The 16,037-nt window shown below is 51.6% G+C and overlaps 1 protein-coding gene across 1 annotated transcript; it reads left to right on the plus strand.

Annotated features, from left to right (window-relative positions):
* Positions 1 to 821: 821 nt before the first annotated feature.
* On the plus strand, positions 822 to 15,117 carry Camkv (CaM kinase like vesicle associated). Its single transcript, XM_021172770.2, has 11 exons — positions 822 to 992; positions 10,711 to 10,814; positions 10,921 to 11,052; positions 11,221 to 11,295; positions 11,510 to 11,648; positions 11,771 to 11,891; positions 12,051 to 12,126; positions 12,216 to 12,352; positions 12,515 to 12,593; positions 12,813 to 12,900; positions 13,167 to 15,117. The coding sequence occupies exons 2-11, from the start codon at positions 10,720 to 10,722 to the stop codon at positions 13,761 to 13,763; spliced, it is 1,539 nt and encodes a 512-aa protein (XP_021028429.1). The 5' UTR covers positions 822 to 992; positions 10,711 to 10,719; the 3' UTR covers positions 13,764 to 15,117.
* The last annotated feature ends 920 nt before the right edge of the window (positions 15,118 to 16,037 follow it).

Below are 16,037 nucleotides of genomic sequence, written 5' to 3' on the forward strand. Positions count from 1 at the left end.
CCTGGGTCTAGACAATGGAAAACCTAAATGTGGCCTTTATTTATTGTCTCAGAATAGTCCTCAGGACTTGATGGGCAGTGGGATGAGCCTTTGGTCCTCTTGCCTCCTTGAGAAGGGACAGAAATATGGTTAAGAACTTCATTGGAAATTCCTTCCTAGTACTTCCACGATACCATAACCTAGCCCAGGTCACCTGGCTCATGTTGCTTAGGAAATATTTAAGGATTATTACAAAAAGAAGAAAGCAGACCCCGTGCTACATCATAGGTGACTTTTAGTTTGGGAAATTCAGAACTATACAGAGGGGACTGACTGAGCCAGCCACGAGGCTGGTAATTTAGTTGGGAAAGATTTTGGCTTCACGGGAGTTGGATGTAGGATGGTCTGAGGGCCTCACTGTCTTGTCCATTCCCAAATTGACCACAATTGCACACATAATCCTGTGTGTTTATTCCTGTCTAGGAGGTGCTCCAGGGACTGCCCATGTGGTTCTAAGTAGATCCAACCCTTTGGATCAAGTTTGGGGAAATGGGCAGGGCTCTGGTCTCCTCCAAACTACTGCTAGCCAGGAGACTCCTGTGCAGTTCCAGGACTCAGGTTCTTCTCCAAGTCCTCACTCCTAACTCCTTACTTCGGGATTAGGAAGGGCCCCTTCGCCTCCTGTTGCTGGGTTTTGAGTCTGATGGGCCTAAGTGAGCCTAGCAGGTGTTCGCCGCCAACCTGCATGCGCCCTCCCTCGAGTGGGATTCCAGTCTCCGGGTCTGCCAGGGTGGGGGCGGGCCGGGCGAGGAGGCCCCGCCCCCAGCCCGCCCCCGGCCCGGGGTGCGAATCCGCTGCCAGAGAGCGACTGGCGATGCTGGAGGTTCTGGAGTCGAAGCGGCTGCAGCTGGCGCCGCGTCTGCCCCGCGTGCCCGGAGCGGATTCTGCCGGCCGCCCCCGGAGCCCTGCTGAGCGGGTTATCGCTTCCTGCCTGTGACCGACCAGCTTTGCAGGTGCGGAGCAGGGAGGGCTGGGCCGGTGGGGAGGGCGCCTCCTGGATGCACGTTGGGGGGCCTTGGGAGATTGTTTCCCTGGTTAGAGAATCCCCGCGCAGGATGCGCGCGATCGCCGCGAGGACTCTGGGGGTCCTAAGCAGGGGCACAGCGCACGGTTTCTGCAGATGCGAGGTCGGGTGGCGTGCGGGGTTGGGCTAAAGTTCCCCATTACCTCTGACAGCTTGGGAGGGTCCCAGAGAAAGCCTCTGCAGCTCCGAATTGTAAAAAACATAAACCCTCGAAGATTCGTGGTGCCCCTTATAGGGGTAAAGGGCCAAGGGCCGAGCGGTCCATCCTCGCTCCTAGAGCGGTCTTCAGCCCCTCCCCAACTGCCCCTGGGGGCCCCCTCCCTCTGGTTTGGCAGTCACTAATTTCCATGACAACGGAGAGTTCTTTATGGGCGACAATCCGGAGGGGGCTGGGCGGGGCTGCTGCGGGGCTGGGGGAGGAGGTTCAAAGCCCGAGTGGACTATTGGCCCCCAAGCTAAGTTCAGGCTTCCGAGCCTTCTGAGGGTCTTTTGTCAAGGGAGGGGGGGCGCAGCGCACTGACACACGTGCGAGGTGGGGGTGCGGGGCGCACATGTTTCTGCTGGGAGGTGCGGGGCTTGCTGCTCACACGTGTGCCTCCCGCATGTGTGTTGCTGTGCCAGCGGGGGCGAGCCAGCAGCACTGGGGAAGGGGGTCAGAGTGGTACCATGGTGAAGAGCAGGGACTCTGCCTGGAGTCGCAGGGGACAATTAAAGCATTAGCCTCTCTGTCTTTTTCAGCTTGCTATTGCTTGACAGGAGACCCTGGGCTTTTGAGCCCCAGCCCCCATGAAGGGCTGCCAACTGCTCCCCGACCCCAAACCTGTTCTAGCAGGTTCCTTCCTAGAGAACAGGGCCCCCTTTTCCTCACCAAAAGCTCCTAGCTGGTCTATACGACTCTAGTGAGTCTTTTGCACACCAGCCTCCAAACACAGGCTCAGGCTTTGGGGCCCCCAGGACCATCTTTGCAGAAGTAGGCTGGCTTCCCCTCCCCCTCTGAGTTGATTACTGGCAGATTCAGTGACTTCTGAGCCTCCGTTTCCTAACTTGGAAATTAGTATCTCCATTCCCTTCAGAGCCAGGATGGGACAGAGGTCTCCCTTTTTTCCCCCTCATTTAGTGTGGATCCCCAGGTGCCCTACCCTGGCTCTGTACATATCTGCTGCAGGCCCTTCTCTGTGTCTTCATTCCCTGGTGGCTACCAATTAGCCGGCTGGTGGCAGTCCTCTGCTCTGAGGGAAGATCTCTGTTCAGGGAAACTGAGACCTGGGGGGTGTTGGCGTGCCTTTGTCATCCTGTTTCTGGCTTGCTCATGGTGCTGTTTTGGCTGCTGCTTTTGGCCATCCAGAGATCTACCCAAGACTGAGGCTGGGATGAAGAAGGGCCCTGGAAACCCCAGGCCTGGAGAGTTCAGTTGATTGAGGTGGAGTTTGCTGGGGACCCTGGGTAAGGTTGGGCCAGCGGAGACAGCTTCTAAAGGAATTAGGCAGGCTTCTGAGCTTCGTGTCTATCCTGCAATGCCAGTCTTTTCAACTTTTGGACCTCTTCGCCTAAGCCGCTCTCAGGACAGGGAGAGAGACTGGGGACTGGCTGGCTGGGGACCGCAACAGCTGGCCTCTTCCACACCAAGAAGAAGCTCCTAGAAGCTGACCTCTTTTTACTGGGCCTCCTGTGCCAAGTGCACTTACTGTATGTCTGGGGGGGGGGGGATACTCAAGAATCTTGAAAGCCAAATGCCAGGGGTCGCTCCTGGCGCAGGGGATCCCAGCACGCGGCTTTGGAGGGTTTAGTCTGCTGCTGTGCATTCTGAGCCTTCTTCAGAATCTTCTGCCTGCTTCTCTCTTGTGGTTGTGTCCCTTGTACTCTGCCGCCTCCTTTTCTACTTCCAACAGATTCTGCCCTTGTCTCTCTTGGTCTCTGCACCTTTCTTTACTAAAGTCTCTAACTGCTCCCCCGCCCCCCTTTACGGGGAGCAGGGTCTCAGAATCTGTGGGGAAGGAGCCAGGCCTAAATGTCAGTTTGGGAAGAGGGACCTTTGCTAATACCTACCCCTTACTCCTCCCCTTGTTTTAAAACTTCCATCACCACAGCAACCTTATATTTCATTGCCTTCTGCAGATTCCTTTCCTCCAACCAAAGGCATGCAGGGCTTCCAGTGGCTTCAAAGATTGGGACCCTGGGTTCTAAGGCCAGTGACAACTGGCTCTTGGCTTTGCCTACATGTGGAGTTCTGACTATTCTGGAAATAGCAGTGGACTGCATGCTCACGTCTAAGACTGCCAGGTTGGGGGTTAGCAGGGGCTCCTCCATACTCCTAACACAGGTAGAGAAGAGTCAACACCAGGAACTATTCATGGCGGCTCAGCTTGTTGCCCACCCAGGACTGTATGATATCCAGTGTCTTAAGGCAATTGGACAGTAGGTTTGAAGCTTGACTCTGTCTCGTGTTACCACATACACTGGAAGGAGGTCACTACCTCCCCTAGGCTTGTGGCTGTGAGCTAGATGGGATTTGGGCTGGGGCATGTCCGTTTGCAGTAGCAAACTCAGTCCTAATCACTAAGAGAGGAGAAGAGGGGAGGGAAGGGAAGAGGGTGCCTGCAGGCTGGTGTTCACAGCTGCCACTAAATTGGGAGGTGTTGCCCACAGTCAGGAGTCAGCGGGAGGCCTCCTGGGCCCTTTCTGGCCTCTCTAGAATTACAGCAAGCTCTAGAGCCCCACATGGCAGGTACCAGGGGAACAGGAAACTTCATTACTGGATATGAAAGGTGAGACCTGAAATGGGCTGACCCTGGTGGGAAAAACCCTGAAATGGGGTCTTTTGGCCTCCATCTTGATTGGGTTTCCTCTAGCTCAGACTTGCCTGAAAATCCAATAGAACTCCTAGGGACCCTTTCTGACTAGGGCACCAAATAGACAAAAGCTGCCTGAGACCTGGGTCACTGAGCCCAAGAGACAAAAGTCCAAGAGCAAACAGTAATGGGAGTGCTGAGCCCGGAAGCTTCCAGGGTCTGCTGGAGTGGAGGGCAGTGGTAGTGCTCTGCCCTGCTCTTCTGTTCCCTTTGGGTAGCCCAGAAATAAGGTTTATTTCCTTTGCAGAGAAGGAATGGAATTCTATCTCTAGAAAAGCAGCTGCCATGGGGCTCCTGTGCCATACCTGGGCCAGTGTGGAGCTGACCAGATTCTGTGGTGTTAGAAAGAAAACTTTTGTTGGGTGCTAAATTTGGGGCCATGAGGATGAGAAATGCCAATCTCCTTCTGCTTTGCCCTCCCACCCTTCCTCAAGCTTTGGGGCTAGTCCTTCTTTTTGCTGAGAGGTACCAAGGGGCTCGGTGTCTACAACCTACAGCCCCATGGGGTAGCAGTAGGTAGCAGATGGCGAAATAAAGGAGTGTAAAGGGGATGAGAGAACTGATTGGAAACATGCTTTCTTTTCTCATGACCCTGAAATATCTAGGTGTATAAGTGAATTCAAGTAGACTGCTGGGGAAGGATAGTGATTGGGTGACATCTGGGCAGCCAAGATAGAGGGGAGTGGTGGCAAAGTAGATTCGTCCCTGTTTCATTATTGAGACCCGTAGGATAGGGCTGTAGGCTGTCAGCACTGTGGACTTTCCATAGTAGAGACAGACCCTAACACCAGCTCAGACCCCCTTGGCAGAAATGTACACGTATAGCCAAAAGCTGGCACCAGGATCAGAGACAAGCATATACAAAACCTCCCACCTACACCACATTGGCAGAGGCGAGAGCTGTTGAGCTGGGGAGGGAGGGGGAGCCTGGAAAAGGTGTCTCAGAACAGGGCCATTTGCATCTGGCCTTGGAGCATCAGGATTGTTTAAGACAACTTGTTACAGAGACAACCTTATGATGCCAGAATTGGTACTGAAAGAACACGCAGCCCTGGTCCTGATTCCTTGCCCGTGTGGAGGCTGTTTCACAGGGCAGCCCAGGCGGGTGGAGCTCTTACCAATGCCCACACTTCCTGCCACGGAGTAGACATATTTGAGCTGTCGAGTCACCTGTTGTCGGACATTTAGGTAGTCGCCGATTCCTTTTTAATGTTATAAATAACGCTGTGGTGACAAATAGAATTCCCATGGGAGGCTTTGGGGGAAGGGTATTTGCATCGGTGGGGACAGTGGAACAGAGCAACAGAACAGGGAATGAATGGTCTCTGCCCAGTCCTCTTGAGAAACCTGCAAGCCGGGTACCATCCTTCTGCTTAGTGAATGGCCTTCAGATTCTAGCCTGGGAGGGTAATCTCCCACCCCACCCCCGGGAAAAATGTCCTTAGGATACAAGAGGACTGATGCTGGCCTCTCCCTCCAGATGTTACAGTGAGGAGATGGGGAGCTGGCAGGGGTGGTTGGCTGTGCTTCTGCTCCCAGCTGCAACAATGAGATGCAGGAGCAGGGATTTTGGACATAGTGGCAAAGACACACAGCCGACATCTTCAAAGCCTCGCTCATTTGCCTCTGTCGTATTTTGCTAGATGGCTTAAGCTCTGACTCCATCTCACTGATGAAATGCGTGTATTCCCCAAGCTCAAGCAATCCAGAGGAAGGAGTTATGGAATTTGATCTCTAATGCTGAGGACACATTTAAGGGAGGGCCTCCAGGGAGGTTGTGGGATCCCTGGGAAATAGTGTAGCTGGCTTCTGCCTGGGAGGAAGTGATTGGCGTCCAGGACTATCCAAAGGGCTTGTCTGGGGCCCCCAGCTTGCCGAGTCCTCCTTGTTACCGAGAACTGATACCGTAAGTGCCTTCAGAAAGGGGAATATGTAGATGCTCAAGGCCCTGGCCCAGCTCTTTCCACTTCAAGCACTTTTGGAGGTAGAGGGGGCATGGGTGACAGAGGCAGAACAGTTTCGGTGTGACCTCAGGGTACGGCTTGCTATAACCACAGGCTGGCACAAAGCAAACTTTTGGGAGGCAGACTCTGGGGTTAGATCTATAAAGGTAGATGCAGCCATCTATCTCAGAACAAGGACATTGGGTACCTTTCCCTTTGGATGCTGGGACCAGTCATTCTGCATCACAATTTAGGCTTGATCTGTAAAGGGACAGAGTGGAGGCAGGGCCCAGTGCCCCAGGTGCAGAGTTCCCTGAACCTGCTGAGCCAGCAGTAGCCAGACCAAGCCTCACCTGGCCCTGCGCTCCTGCAGCACTTGAGAGCTAGGCAGGCTTGTCTTACCCTGGATTGTCACTCCTGCATGCCTCCCCGCAAAGCCTTCTGCTCCCAGCCCCGATCCTAACGCTGCTCTTCCCTACAAGGAACGTGTCCCTCTGTGCATACCATATACATGTCTGAATTCAATATTTAATAAATCCATCAAACTAATAGTAATAAAAATTCTAAGACAGCATCAGAGCACAGCACATGCCTATAATCCCAGCACTCAGGAATAGGGGCAGGGAAACTCGGAGACCAAGGCCAGCCTCAGTTATATACTGAGTTTGAGGCCAGCTTGAGCTATATGAGACTCTATCTCAATGAACAAATAAACAAAAGATATGAATTTACACTTTCAGTTCTTTGCCCTAAAGAGAAATCGTATTTCCTTTAATGTCTTAGAAAAGGCCGGTTGTAGTGGTGCACGCCGGTAGGATTTGCTGAAGGAGGCAGAGGCAGGAGGATCACGAGTTCGAGGCCAGCCTGGGCTACACATTTTAGCTGGGCAGTGGTGATGCATGCCTTTAATCTCAGCACTTGGGTGGCAGAGGCAGGCGGATTTCTGAGTTCGAGGCCAGCCTGGTCTACAGTGTGAGTTCCAGGACAGCCAGGGCTACACAGAGAAACCCTGTCTCGAAAAAAAACAACAACAACAAACAAACAAAAAAAATGTCCTAGAAAAGTACACACACACATACACACACACCACAAATAAATAATGTTTGAAGCTTGAAAATTATTTATTTAATGTTTGAAGCTTGAAAATTATTTATTCATTTTCTTGTATGCGTGTACATGTACATGCATGTGTGTGTGTGAGCACTCATGCCTGTGTATACTCAGAAATCAGAAGAAAAGCATTAGTGTTCTTTGACACACTTTCCACTGATTCCTTTGAGACAGGTCTCTCTCTGAAATTGTGGCTTGCATTTTCTTGGTTAAACTAGAAGTAACAAGTGCTAGCGGTCCTCTCTCTGCCCACCCTTGCAGCTGGGGCTTCAGGCATGTGCAGGATGTGTGACTTCTTACGGGTGCTGGGATTCGAACTCTGGTCCTCATAATTGTGCAGCAAGCTCTGTCTCTGTCTCTCTGCCTCTCTGTCTCTCTATCTCTCTCAGTTTTTCAAGACAGGGTTTCTCTGTNTAGCCCTGGCTGTCCTGGAACTCACTCTGTAGACCAGGCTGGCCTCAAACTCAGAAATCCACCTGCCTCTGCCTCCCAAGTGCTGGAATTAAAGACCTGTGCCACCACTGCCTGACACAGCACGCTCTCTTAAGAGCTGAATCATCTTTCCATATCCCTGCAAGTCCTTTTCGTTTGTTTGTTTGTTCGTTTGGTTAGTTTTGAGACAGGGTTTCTTCATGTAGCTCTGGCTCTTCTGGAACACACTCTGTAGACCAGGCTTGCCTTGAACTCAGATCCACCTGCTTCTGTCTCTCAAATGCTGGGCTTAAAGCTGTGCCACCGTGGCCCAGCCTGCACATACATCTTTAGTGATATATAAAGGGATTGGGGGAGTTGGGACTGGAGAGATGGCTCTTTAGAGCATCCCAGCACCCCAGCTCACAACTATCTGAAACTCCAAGATCTGACACACTCACACAGACATGCATGCAGGCAAAACACCAATACACATAAAATAAAAATAATAAAAATTTAAAAAAGATATAAAGTACGTTCATTTATAACTACCATTCAGGCTTAGAAATGGGTCTTCCAGAAGCCCCCTTGTGTCCTAACTCAGTCACCTTATCCTGTCCCTTAGGAACCATTATGTGAGTCTTTGAACTTATTTTCAGCTTTTTTGAACAGTGTTACTTCTGTGCTTGAGCCCCCAGCAGTGTGTGGAGTTCAGCTTGTTTTGAGCTCTGTATCAAAAGACTCACACTACATGCATCTTTCCTGTTTCTATCAACACTGCTTTTTGCAAGATACACTGTTTGGCTAAGTAGAGCCATAGCTCCCTCATTTCCTTTGCAGCATAACATTCTATTATACGGCTATGCCACAGTACATCCTGCTGGGGGTAGATATTTGGGCTCGTTCCAGCTTTTAGCAATTATGGATATGGCAATTATGAGAGTTCTTAGCCAAGTGTCCTGAGGCATAAATGTATGCCTGCCTCTCTCTCTCCCGCCCTCTCTTTGACGGGAACTCTCTATGTTGCCCAAGTTGGCCTGGAACTCCTGAGGGACACTTGGCTCAAATGCATGCATTTCTATGGAGCAAATATCTAAAGCACATAGGGTGGGCTTGAGAAATTGTGCAGTGGTTAAAAGCACTGGCTGCTCCTCCAGAGGGCCTGGGTTCAGTCCCCAGCACCAAAACAACGGCTCATAACTGTATAACTCCAGTTCCAGGGGATCCAACCCTCTCTTCTGGCCTCCAAAGATACTAGGCACACATAGACACAGGTATACATGCAGGCCAAACAACTATACACATAAAAATAAATATCTTTGCGCAGAGCGTGGTGGCGCACGCTTTTAATCCCAGCACTTGGGAGGCAGAGGCAGGCAGATTTCTGAGTTCAAGGCCAGTCTGGTCTACAGGGTGAGTTCCAGGACAGCCAGGTCTATACAGAGAAACGCTGTCTCGAAAAACCAAAATAAATAAATAAATAAATAAATAAATAAATAAAAAATAAATTTAGCTGGGCGATGGTGACACATGCCTTTAATCTCAGCACTCAGAAGGCAGAGGTAAATAAATAAATAAATAAATAAAAAATAAATTTAGCTGGGCGATGGTGACACATGCCTTTAATCTCAGCACTCAGAAGGCAGAGGTAGGTTGATCTCTCTGAGTTTGAGGCCAGTCTGGTTTATAGAGCTAGTTCCAGGACAGCCAAGGCTGTTACACAGTGAAACCCTGTCTCAAAAAAACAAACCAACCAAACAAACAAATAAGTAATCTTAAAAAAATAAAAGAAGTACACAGAATATGTTTGTTTGACAAAACTGGCCCTATCCTGTCTTGTCCTTTAAGACAAAGTCTTCTGTAGCCTAGGGTAGCCTTGAGCTCATCAAGAAGCCGGGGCTTCCTTGAACCTTGATCCTCCTGCTGCCACCTCCTAAGTTCTAGGATTTCAAGTGTGCACCACACCTGGCTCCCAGCTTTTTAAAAGGGAAATTGGCCTCTTCCAACAGATTTCATTTTGTCCATAGCTTCACCCACATTTGGTATCTCTAGACGATCAGAGATAAGTAACTAGATTGGGGAAGATCTCATAAGAACTCAACTCTAGACAAAGAACCCCAGACAGGTCAGGAAGGCTGAGAGCAGGAGAAAGACAGAGCACACCAGGTGACTATCCAGTACCAAGTGGTCCGCCCGAAAACATGCAGACAAGCAGCACGATATGGACCTAGCAGGTTATATTTATATAATCAGGAATAGGTGCACGTGTGTGGGCACATATAACAATAACCAAAGAATAAGTGGTCATAAATTTGATTAGAGCAAGATGGAAGGTAGGCAGGGGGAAATGATATAATTTCAAAGAAATTCCTGGAATAAACTTAAATTTATGTTCATGGACTAGCTGCAATGTAGAGATTTTTTATTTATTTATTTATTTACTTACTTATTTATGGCTTTTTTTGAGACAGGGTTTCTCTGGGTAGCCTTGTCTGTCCTGGAACTCACTCTGTAGACCAGGCTGGCCTCGAACTCAGAAATCCACCTGCCTCTGTCTCCCAAGTGCTGGGATTAAAGGCGTGCGCCACCACTGCCTGGCTCTTATTTTTTTGAAATAGGGCTTCCCACTGTAGTCCAGGCTGGCCTCCGACTCCTGGCAATCCTCTTGCATCAGCTTCCTGAGTGCCAGAATGATAACGTGAGTCACCACATTAAAGACTTTAAAAAAAGCTGTGTGGTTTTTAAAATCACATTTGTCTATTTATTGAATGGGGGGCACAGCATAGTATGTGCATGGAGGTCGGAGGTCAGTTTCTGGGATTTGGATCTCACTTTCTATCATGTGGGTTCCAGGGATCAGACTCAAGTTTGGAGGTCAGTGCCCTTACCTGGTGAGCCACCTGGTTGACCCTAGAGAGACTAATGGTTTAACCCCATCATTGGAGAGGTGAAGGCAGGAGGATTTCAGCAAGTTCTAGGCCAGCTTGATGTACATACTGGGTCTAGGACATCTAGGGCTAAATAGTGAGACCCTGTGTCAAAAATCAAAACTAAATAAACAGATTGTCCTGTAAGTCTTTTCAAACGCATATAATGAAAGAACTACTTCTTAATATGTCAGCTTAGGGAATTTTTGCATAGTGGGGACTGTTGTAGTTCAGGCAGCCTGGTTGAATGGCTGCATATGTGGCCCGATAAAGCAGGGTGGATCAGTATTTACCTACTTTGCCCTTCACTTGACCTGAGCTGAGTTTCCTAAAAGCAATTTCAGTGATGGGGGTTGGGGTGAGAAAATGGCATAGCTGAGCCAGATCCCATCCTGTTTGCACCTTAGAGCCTAGCAATGCCGTTTGGGTGTGTGACTCTGGGTGACAAGAAGAACTATAACCAGCCATCGGAAGTGACTGACAGATATGACCTGGGACAAGTTATCAAGACGTGAGTGTTGGGCTGCTGGACAGTGATGGGGTGAAATAGATCAGGGCTGGGAAAGAGGGCCTGGAGTGTACCCTGTCCTAAGGCCGGGTGTTCCTGCTGGCTTCAGTGAGGAGTTCTGTGAAATCTTCCGGGCCAAGGACAAGACAACGGGCAAGCTGCACACCTGTAAGAAGTTCCAGAAGCGTGATGGCCGCAAGGTGCGGAAGGCAGCCAAGAACGAGATTGGAATCCTCAAGATGTGAGTGTGAGGGCTGAGGGAAGAGTCGGGTAGGAGATAGCAGGGGAGGGCTTGAAGCGCAGGGTACCTCAGAAAGGACATGTTAGTCTGTTACAACCACTCAGTGTAGAAACCAGAGCGTCTCTTGGGTGCGCCCAACCCTAACTACTGACCCTCCACTGTCACTAGGGTGAAGCACCCCAACATCCTGCAGCTGGTAGATGTGTTTGTGACCCGCAAGGAATATTTCATCTTTCTGGAGCTGTGAGTACCATTCTGGGGTTCCAGGATTCCCCAGTCCCTAGGGTCTTTTCTTTTTCCTCCCTTTATAGCTAAAGAAACCCATTTTTGAAACCCTTTGGTTGGGCAGCCCTGGGCCCTGCCCAACCAAGTGCCTGGTACAAATCAGGCCTCCCAAATGCTCCTGTCCTACCCCCCGACCCTGCCCACGCCGGGCTCAGGGGCTGGTGTCCCTCAGGGCCACGGGGAGGGAGGTGTTTGACTGGATCCTGGACCAGGGCTACTACTCGGAGCGAGACACGAGCAACGTGGTGCGGCAGGTCTTGGAGGCTGTGGCCTACTTGCACTCGCTCAAGATTGTGCACAGGAACCTCAAGGTTAGGCCAGAGCCAGAGGGATGGGCTGGGGCTGGCATGAGTGCCACACTGGGCTCTGGTCCGGCTTCTGAGGCCCTCATGATGACTTCTGCCCACCCTTCCTACCATTCTCTCCCGAACAGCTGGAAAACCTAGTGTACTACAACAGGCTGAAGAACTCAAAGATTGTCATCAGCGACTTTCACCTGGCTAAGCTAGAGAACGGCCTTATCAAGGAGCCCTGTGGAACTCCGGAGTATCTGGGCAAGGAGGGATGGGACAGGGGATGGTCTGAGGGACAGCCTTCAGGGGGAGACTTTGGGGTAGAGAAGAAGCCTCTGTCCTAAGAAGTGGGTATAGACGCTGCTGTATATGGCCACGCTTGAGTCTAACCAGCAGATAACCATTTTTTTTTTTTTTTAGCACCAGAAGTGGTAGGACGGCAACGGTACGGTCGCCCTGTAGACTGTTGGGCCATTGGCGTCATCATGTATATCCTGTGAGTGGCAGGGCACACAATTGGGCTTGCAGCCAGGTGGGCTGGACAATTATGTCTGTGGCCCTCCTAGGTGACCCTACTCCATGTAGGCTTTCAGGCAACCCGCCCTTCTACGAGGAGGTGGAAGAAGATGACTATGAGAACCATGATAAGAATCTCTTCCGCAAGATCCTGGCTGGTGACTATGAGTTTGACTCTCCGTACTGGGACGATATTTCTCAAGCAGGTGAGGGGATACCTGGCCTGTGGGCAGAGTATAGGGCTGCATGGCGGGAGGCACTGCTCTCAGCGTCTGCTGGATTACTCCTCCTGCTCCCCAGCCCATCCTTCACAGCTAGACAATGAGATGGGGCACCCTTGCCTAGCCCATCCCTGGCTTTGTCCCCAGCCAAAGACCTGGTCACCAGGCTGATGGAGGTGGAGCAAGACCAGCGGATCACGGCAGAAGAGGCCATCTCCCACGAATGGTGAGCAGGGCCCCCTGGGAGGAGTGGGCGAGCCTCTGTTGCTCTTTGAATGTCTTACACCGGAAGTCCGCATCCTTGAGGTCTTGGTAAGGGAAGGCGTTCTAGAGCTCTGGCCAAACCAGATGCTCTGCCTGGTGACCCTCCATCACACCGGGAAGGGCTATACAGACTCCATGAGGCACAGACCATTCCCATCAAATGCACTTGCCTCCTTTCTAGGATTTCTGGCAACGCAGCTTCTGATAAGAACATCAAGGATGGCGTCTGTGCCCAGATTGAGAAGAACTTTGCCAGAGCCAAGTGGAAGGTAGGCTTTGGCTCGCATTCCCCTTGGCCCAGTTCCAAGTGCCTCTTCTTGCACCCCACAGTTCCTTGCTGCTACTGCACCTCTTCGGCTGAACACCAAGTTTTCTCAGGCGGCTGCAGCTGCCGCGGTGATCAGGAGCTGAAGTACTGAGTAGCTGGATAGCCAGCAGCAGCTGGGACACGACAGAAGGGGCTGGGCTTAGCTGTTTGGAAGGAGTGGGTCTAGTGAAGCTCACCATGAACCTTTCTTCACTGTCCTCCTTGCAGAAGGCTGTCCGAGTGACCACTCTCATGAAGCGGCTCCGGGCACCAGAGCAGTCTGGAACAGCGGCGACCCAGTCTGCTTCAGACGCTGCCACTCCTGGGGCTGCTGGTGGGGGCATCGCTGCTGCAGCTGCAGCTGCAGCTGCAGGTGGAGCTGCCTCAGCCTCTGGGGCCAGTGCTACTGTAGCCACAGAGGGTGGAGCTGGGTGTGCTACCAAGAGCGATGACATAGCCTCTGCAGATCGTAGTGCTACACCAGCCACAGATGGCAGCGCCACTCCAGCCACAGATGGCAGCGTCACCCCAGCCACGGATGGGAGCATCACCCCAGCCACTGACGGGAGTGTCACTCCAGCTACTGACAGAAGTGCTACACCAGCTACTGATGGAAGAGCCACACCAGCCACAGAAGAGAGCACAGTGCCCACCACTCAAAGCAGTGCCCTACCAGCTGCAAAGGCAGCAGCCACCCCTGAGCCGGCTGTGGCCCAGCCGGACAGCACAGCCCTAGAGGGTGCCACAGGCCAGGCTCCACCCTCTAGTAAAGGAGAAGAGGCTACTGGCCGTGCCCAGGAGTCTCAGAGGGTGGAGACGAGCTGAATGGGCAGCCTGTTGGGGGGGTTTTGAGGGATGGGAAGGAGGGTGGGAGTTTGGATGAGGGGCTTCTCACTGTATATAGAGTCACTGGCATGATGCCCTAGCTCCCTCATCCCAGTGGGGCATGCCTGGGGGCCATGGGAGAGCAGTCTCGTCTCCTGTGTGGATGTATGTGAGTGGCGGGCAGGCCAGAGGCAGGGCCAGCCCCAGCCCCTGCATGGATTCCTTGTGGCTTTCTGTCTTTCGCTAGCTTCACCAGTTTCTGTTCCTTGTGGGATGCTGCTCTAGGGATACTCAGGGGGTCCTTGCTCTCCTTCCCTCCCTGCCTCATCACTCCCCCAGGCAGGCCCTGCAAACCTCATCCTTTCCCAGGCCCTAAATGGGTGGCCTTGCCCTGAGAGCTGGTCCTCCAGCGAGGCCCTGTCAGCAGTGTTAGGCTCCTGCACGGGAAGGTGTGTGTACCTGTGGTGTTTGGGCTGCTCTTAGGAGTGTGCAAGAGAGGATGCAGGAAATCTAGGGCAGTGTGCTTTAAGTCAAGTCTGGTCACGTGGTTGGGAGCAGGCATTGCATGTTAGCTGTGGGGATCCTCAGAAGTGGGAGAGAGAATGGGTAGAAGCTTCCATCTTTTTTCCCTGGGTGGGGGTGGCGATCTTCCCTCTGAAGATCCTTGTGTTATTTCATAGCCTCCTGAGTCCTGTAGCGGGTTGCTCTGTATCCCGACTCTTAGGAGACTCTAAAGGAAGAGAGAAACATGTCGGACGCAGCAGCGACACCTAGGAGAACAGAGTACAGGGCCAGCACCAGTGCCCCAGCCTACCTGGCTCCTTCCTGTGAGCTGGATAGGGAGGGCTGGTGTCCCCCCCCCCCACATCGTCTTCCTAGATGCCATTACCAAGAAAGAGACCTTTGCCATAGCCACCTCATGCAGGCTCAGGCAGTAAATCCTATTCCTCCCAGGGAGGCGTGGCAGCACCTCATAGGCTGCATTGGGAGCATGCTTTTCACAGCAGCAGATTTTCTGCTCTTAGTGTAGCGATATGGGGAGGCTTTTCCTCTTTGTCTACCATCAGAGGCTGAGGTATTGCTCAGCCATGTGAAGTAGCTCTGGCTGGGATGAGAAAGTAGACTACAATTCCCCAGCTCCCTGAGGGATGCTCTCAGCAGGTGCCCTTGGTCAGACCCTACCACAGCCTGAACAGGCAGCCACGCTGGTCCTTGCCCTTGCTCGGCACTCCATGGTGGTCCTGCCCTTCTCCCTGCATGCCCGTGGGTCTGCTCTGGTATGTGAAGGTTGGTGGGCTAACTGTGTGCCTACTGAACCTGGCAAATAAACGTCACCCTGCAAAGCCTCTGGCCACCCTCTTGCCTTTGCTTCCTCTGTCCTCTTGGGGAGGAGCCTATGGAAGGCAGTGCGGGAGGGACGAGGCGGTGGGACGATCAGTTTTTGGGTAGCGGTTGATGCTTAGTGTGTTGCTTGGAGTGAGAGTGGAGGTCACCTTCTCCAGTGTCTACCTGGATGGTGTTGATGGGAATCCTCTGGACGCTAAAAATCCCATGAGAGTGGTGTGTTTCCGCTATCCTGAGCTGAGCACCGAAGGGCTGACGCTTTTCTGATTCTTGTTGACAAAGAGCCTTTGTCTTAACTTGGATGTAGAGGTGGAATCTACTCAGGGCCAACCACTATAGGAAGTGACCTTGCTCATGGGCACAGTGGGAAAGAGGGTGGGATTGCACAACAGTTCTGTGCTTCTTGATGCCTACTTCCTGTGAATACCTGTGCTTTCCACTTAGACCAAAAAGATTTCATTCTGTCTTCCCCGGCTGGAGCAGACCTGCTTTATAAAGTTATGTATGTTTCTTCTGGGGGAGTAATACTGCTAACGATACCGTAAAAATCGCTAAGGAGCCTCACTTCAACTCAAGACAGGCTTTCTCAGGGAGGACCTTAAATTATCTGATGTGGGAATAATAAAGAGGGTTTGCTATTTCCTGGTCTTTGAAGCATCTGTACCTCCAAAATCACCATCCTACAGTCTCAGGCATGAGGCATTCTGGGAGGAAAGGGCTAAATTACTAGCTCCAGTGTCTACCTAATCTCAAAGGTTATTAGGTCATATTTGAATAAAGCCAGGGCTAGTGTAGTGGTTCGAAGGGCTAGGACTTAATGTGTTCACCTTTCCAAGATGATCCATAGTAGAAGGTTTAGAAAGTGGGGGCCCCTCTTTCTGTCTGGGAACTGTGGGCTGCCAGCGTATGGCCTATTACTTTCCATAGCCA

Source organism: Mus caroli, chromosome 9, assembly GCF_900094665.2.
Source record: "Mus caroli chromosome 9, CAROLI_EIJ_v1.1, whole genome shotgun sequence".
Taxonomy (NCBI): Eukaryota; Metazoa; Chordata; class Mammalia; order Rodentia; family Muridae; genus Mus; species Mus caroli.

What these genes read in the sequence shown, in the direction of transcription:
- Camkv (XM_021172770.2), top strand. Translation starts at nt 10,720, where the DNA reads ATGCCGTTTGGGTGTGTGACTCTGGGTGACAAGAAGAACTATAACCAG. An exon ending in TATTTCATCTTTCTGGAGCT is followed by an intron (nt 11,296 to 11,509) that starts GTGAGTACCATT and finishes GGTGTCCCTCAG; the next exon opens with GGCCACGGGGAGGGAGGTGT. An exon ending in TTGTGCACAGGAACCTCAAG is followed by an intron (nt 11,649 to 11,770) that starts GTTAGGCCAGAG and finishes TCTCCCGAACAG; the next exon opens with CTGGAAAACCTAGTGTACTA.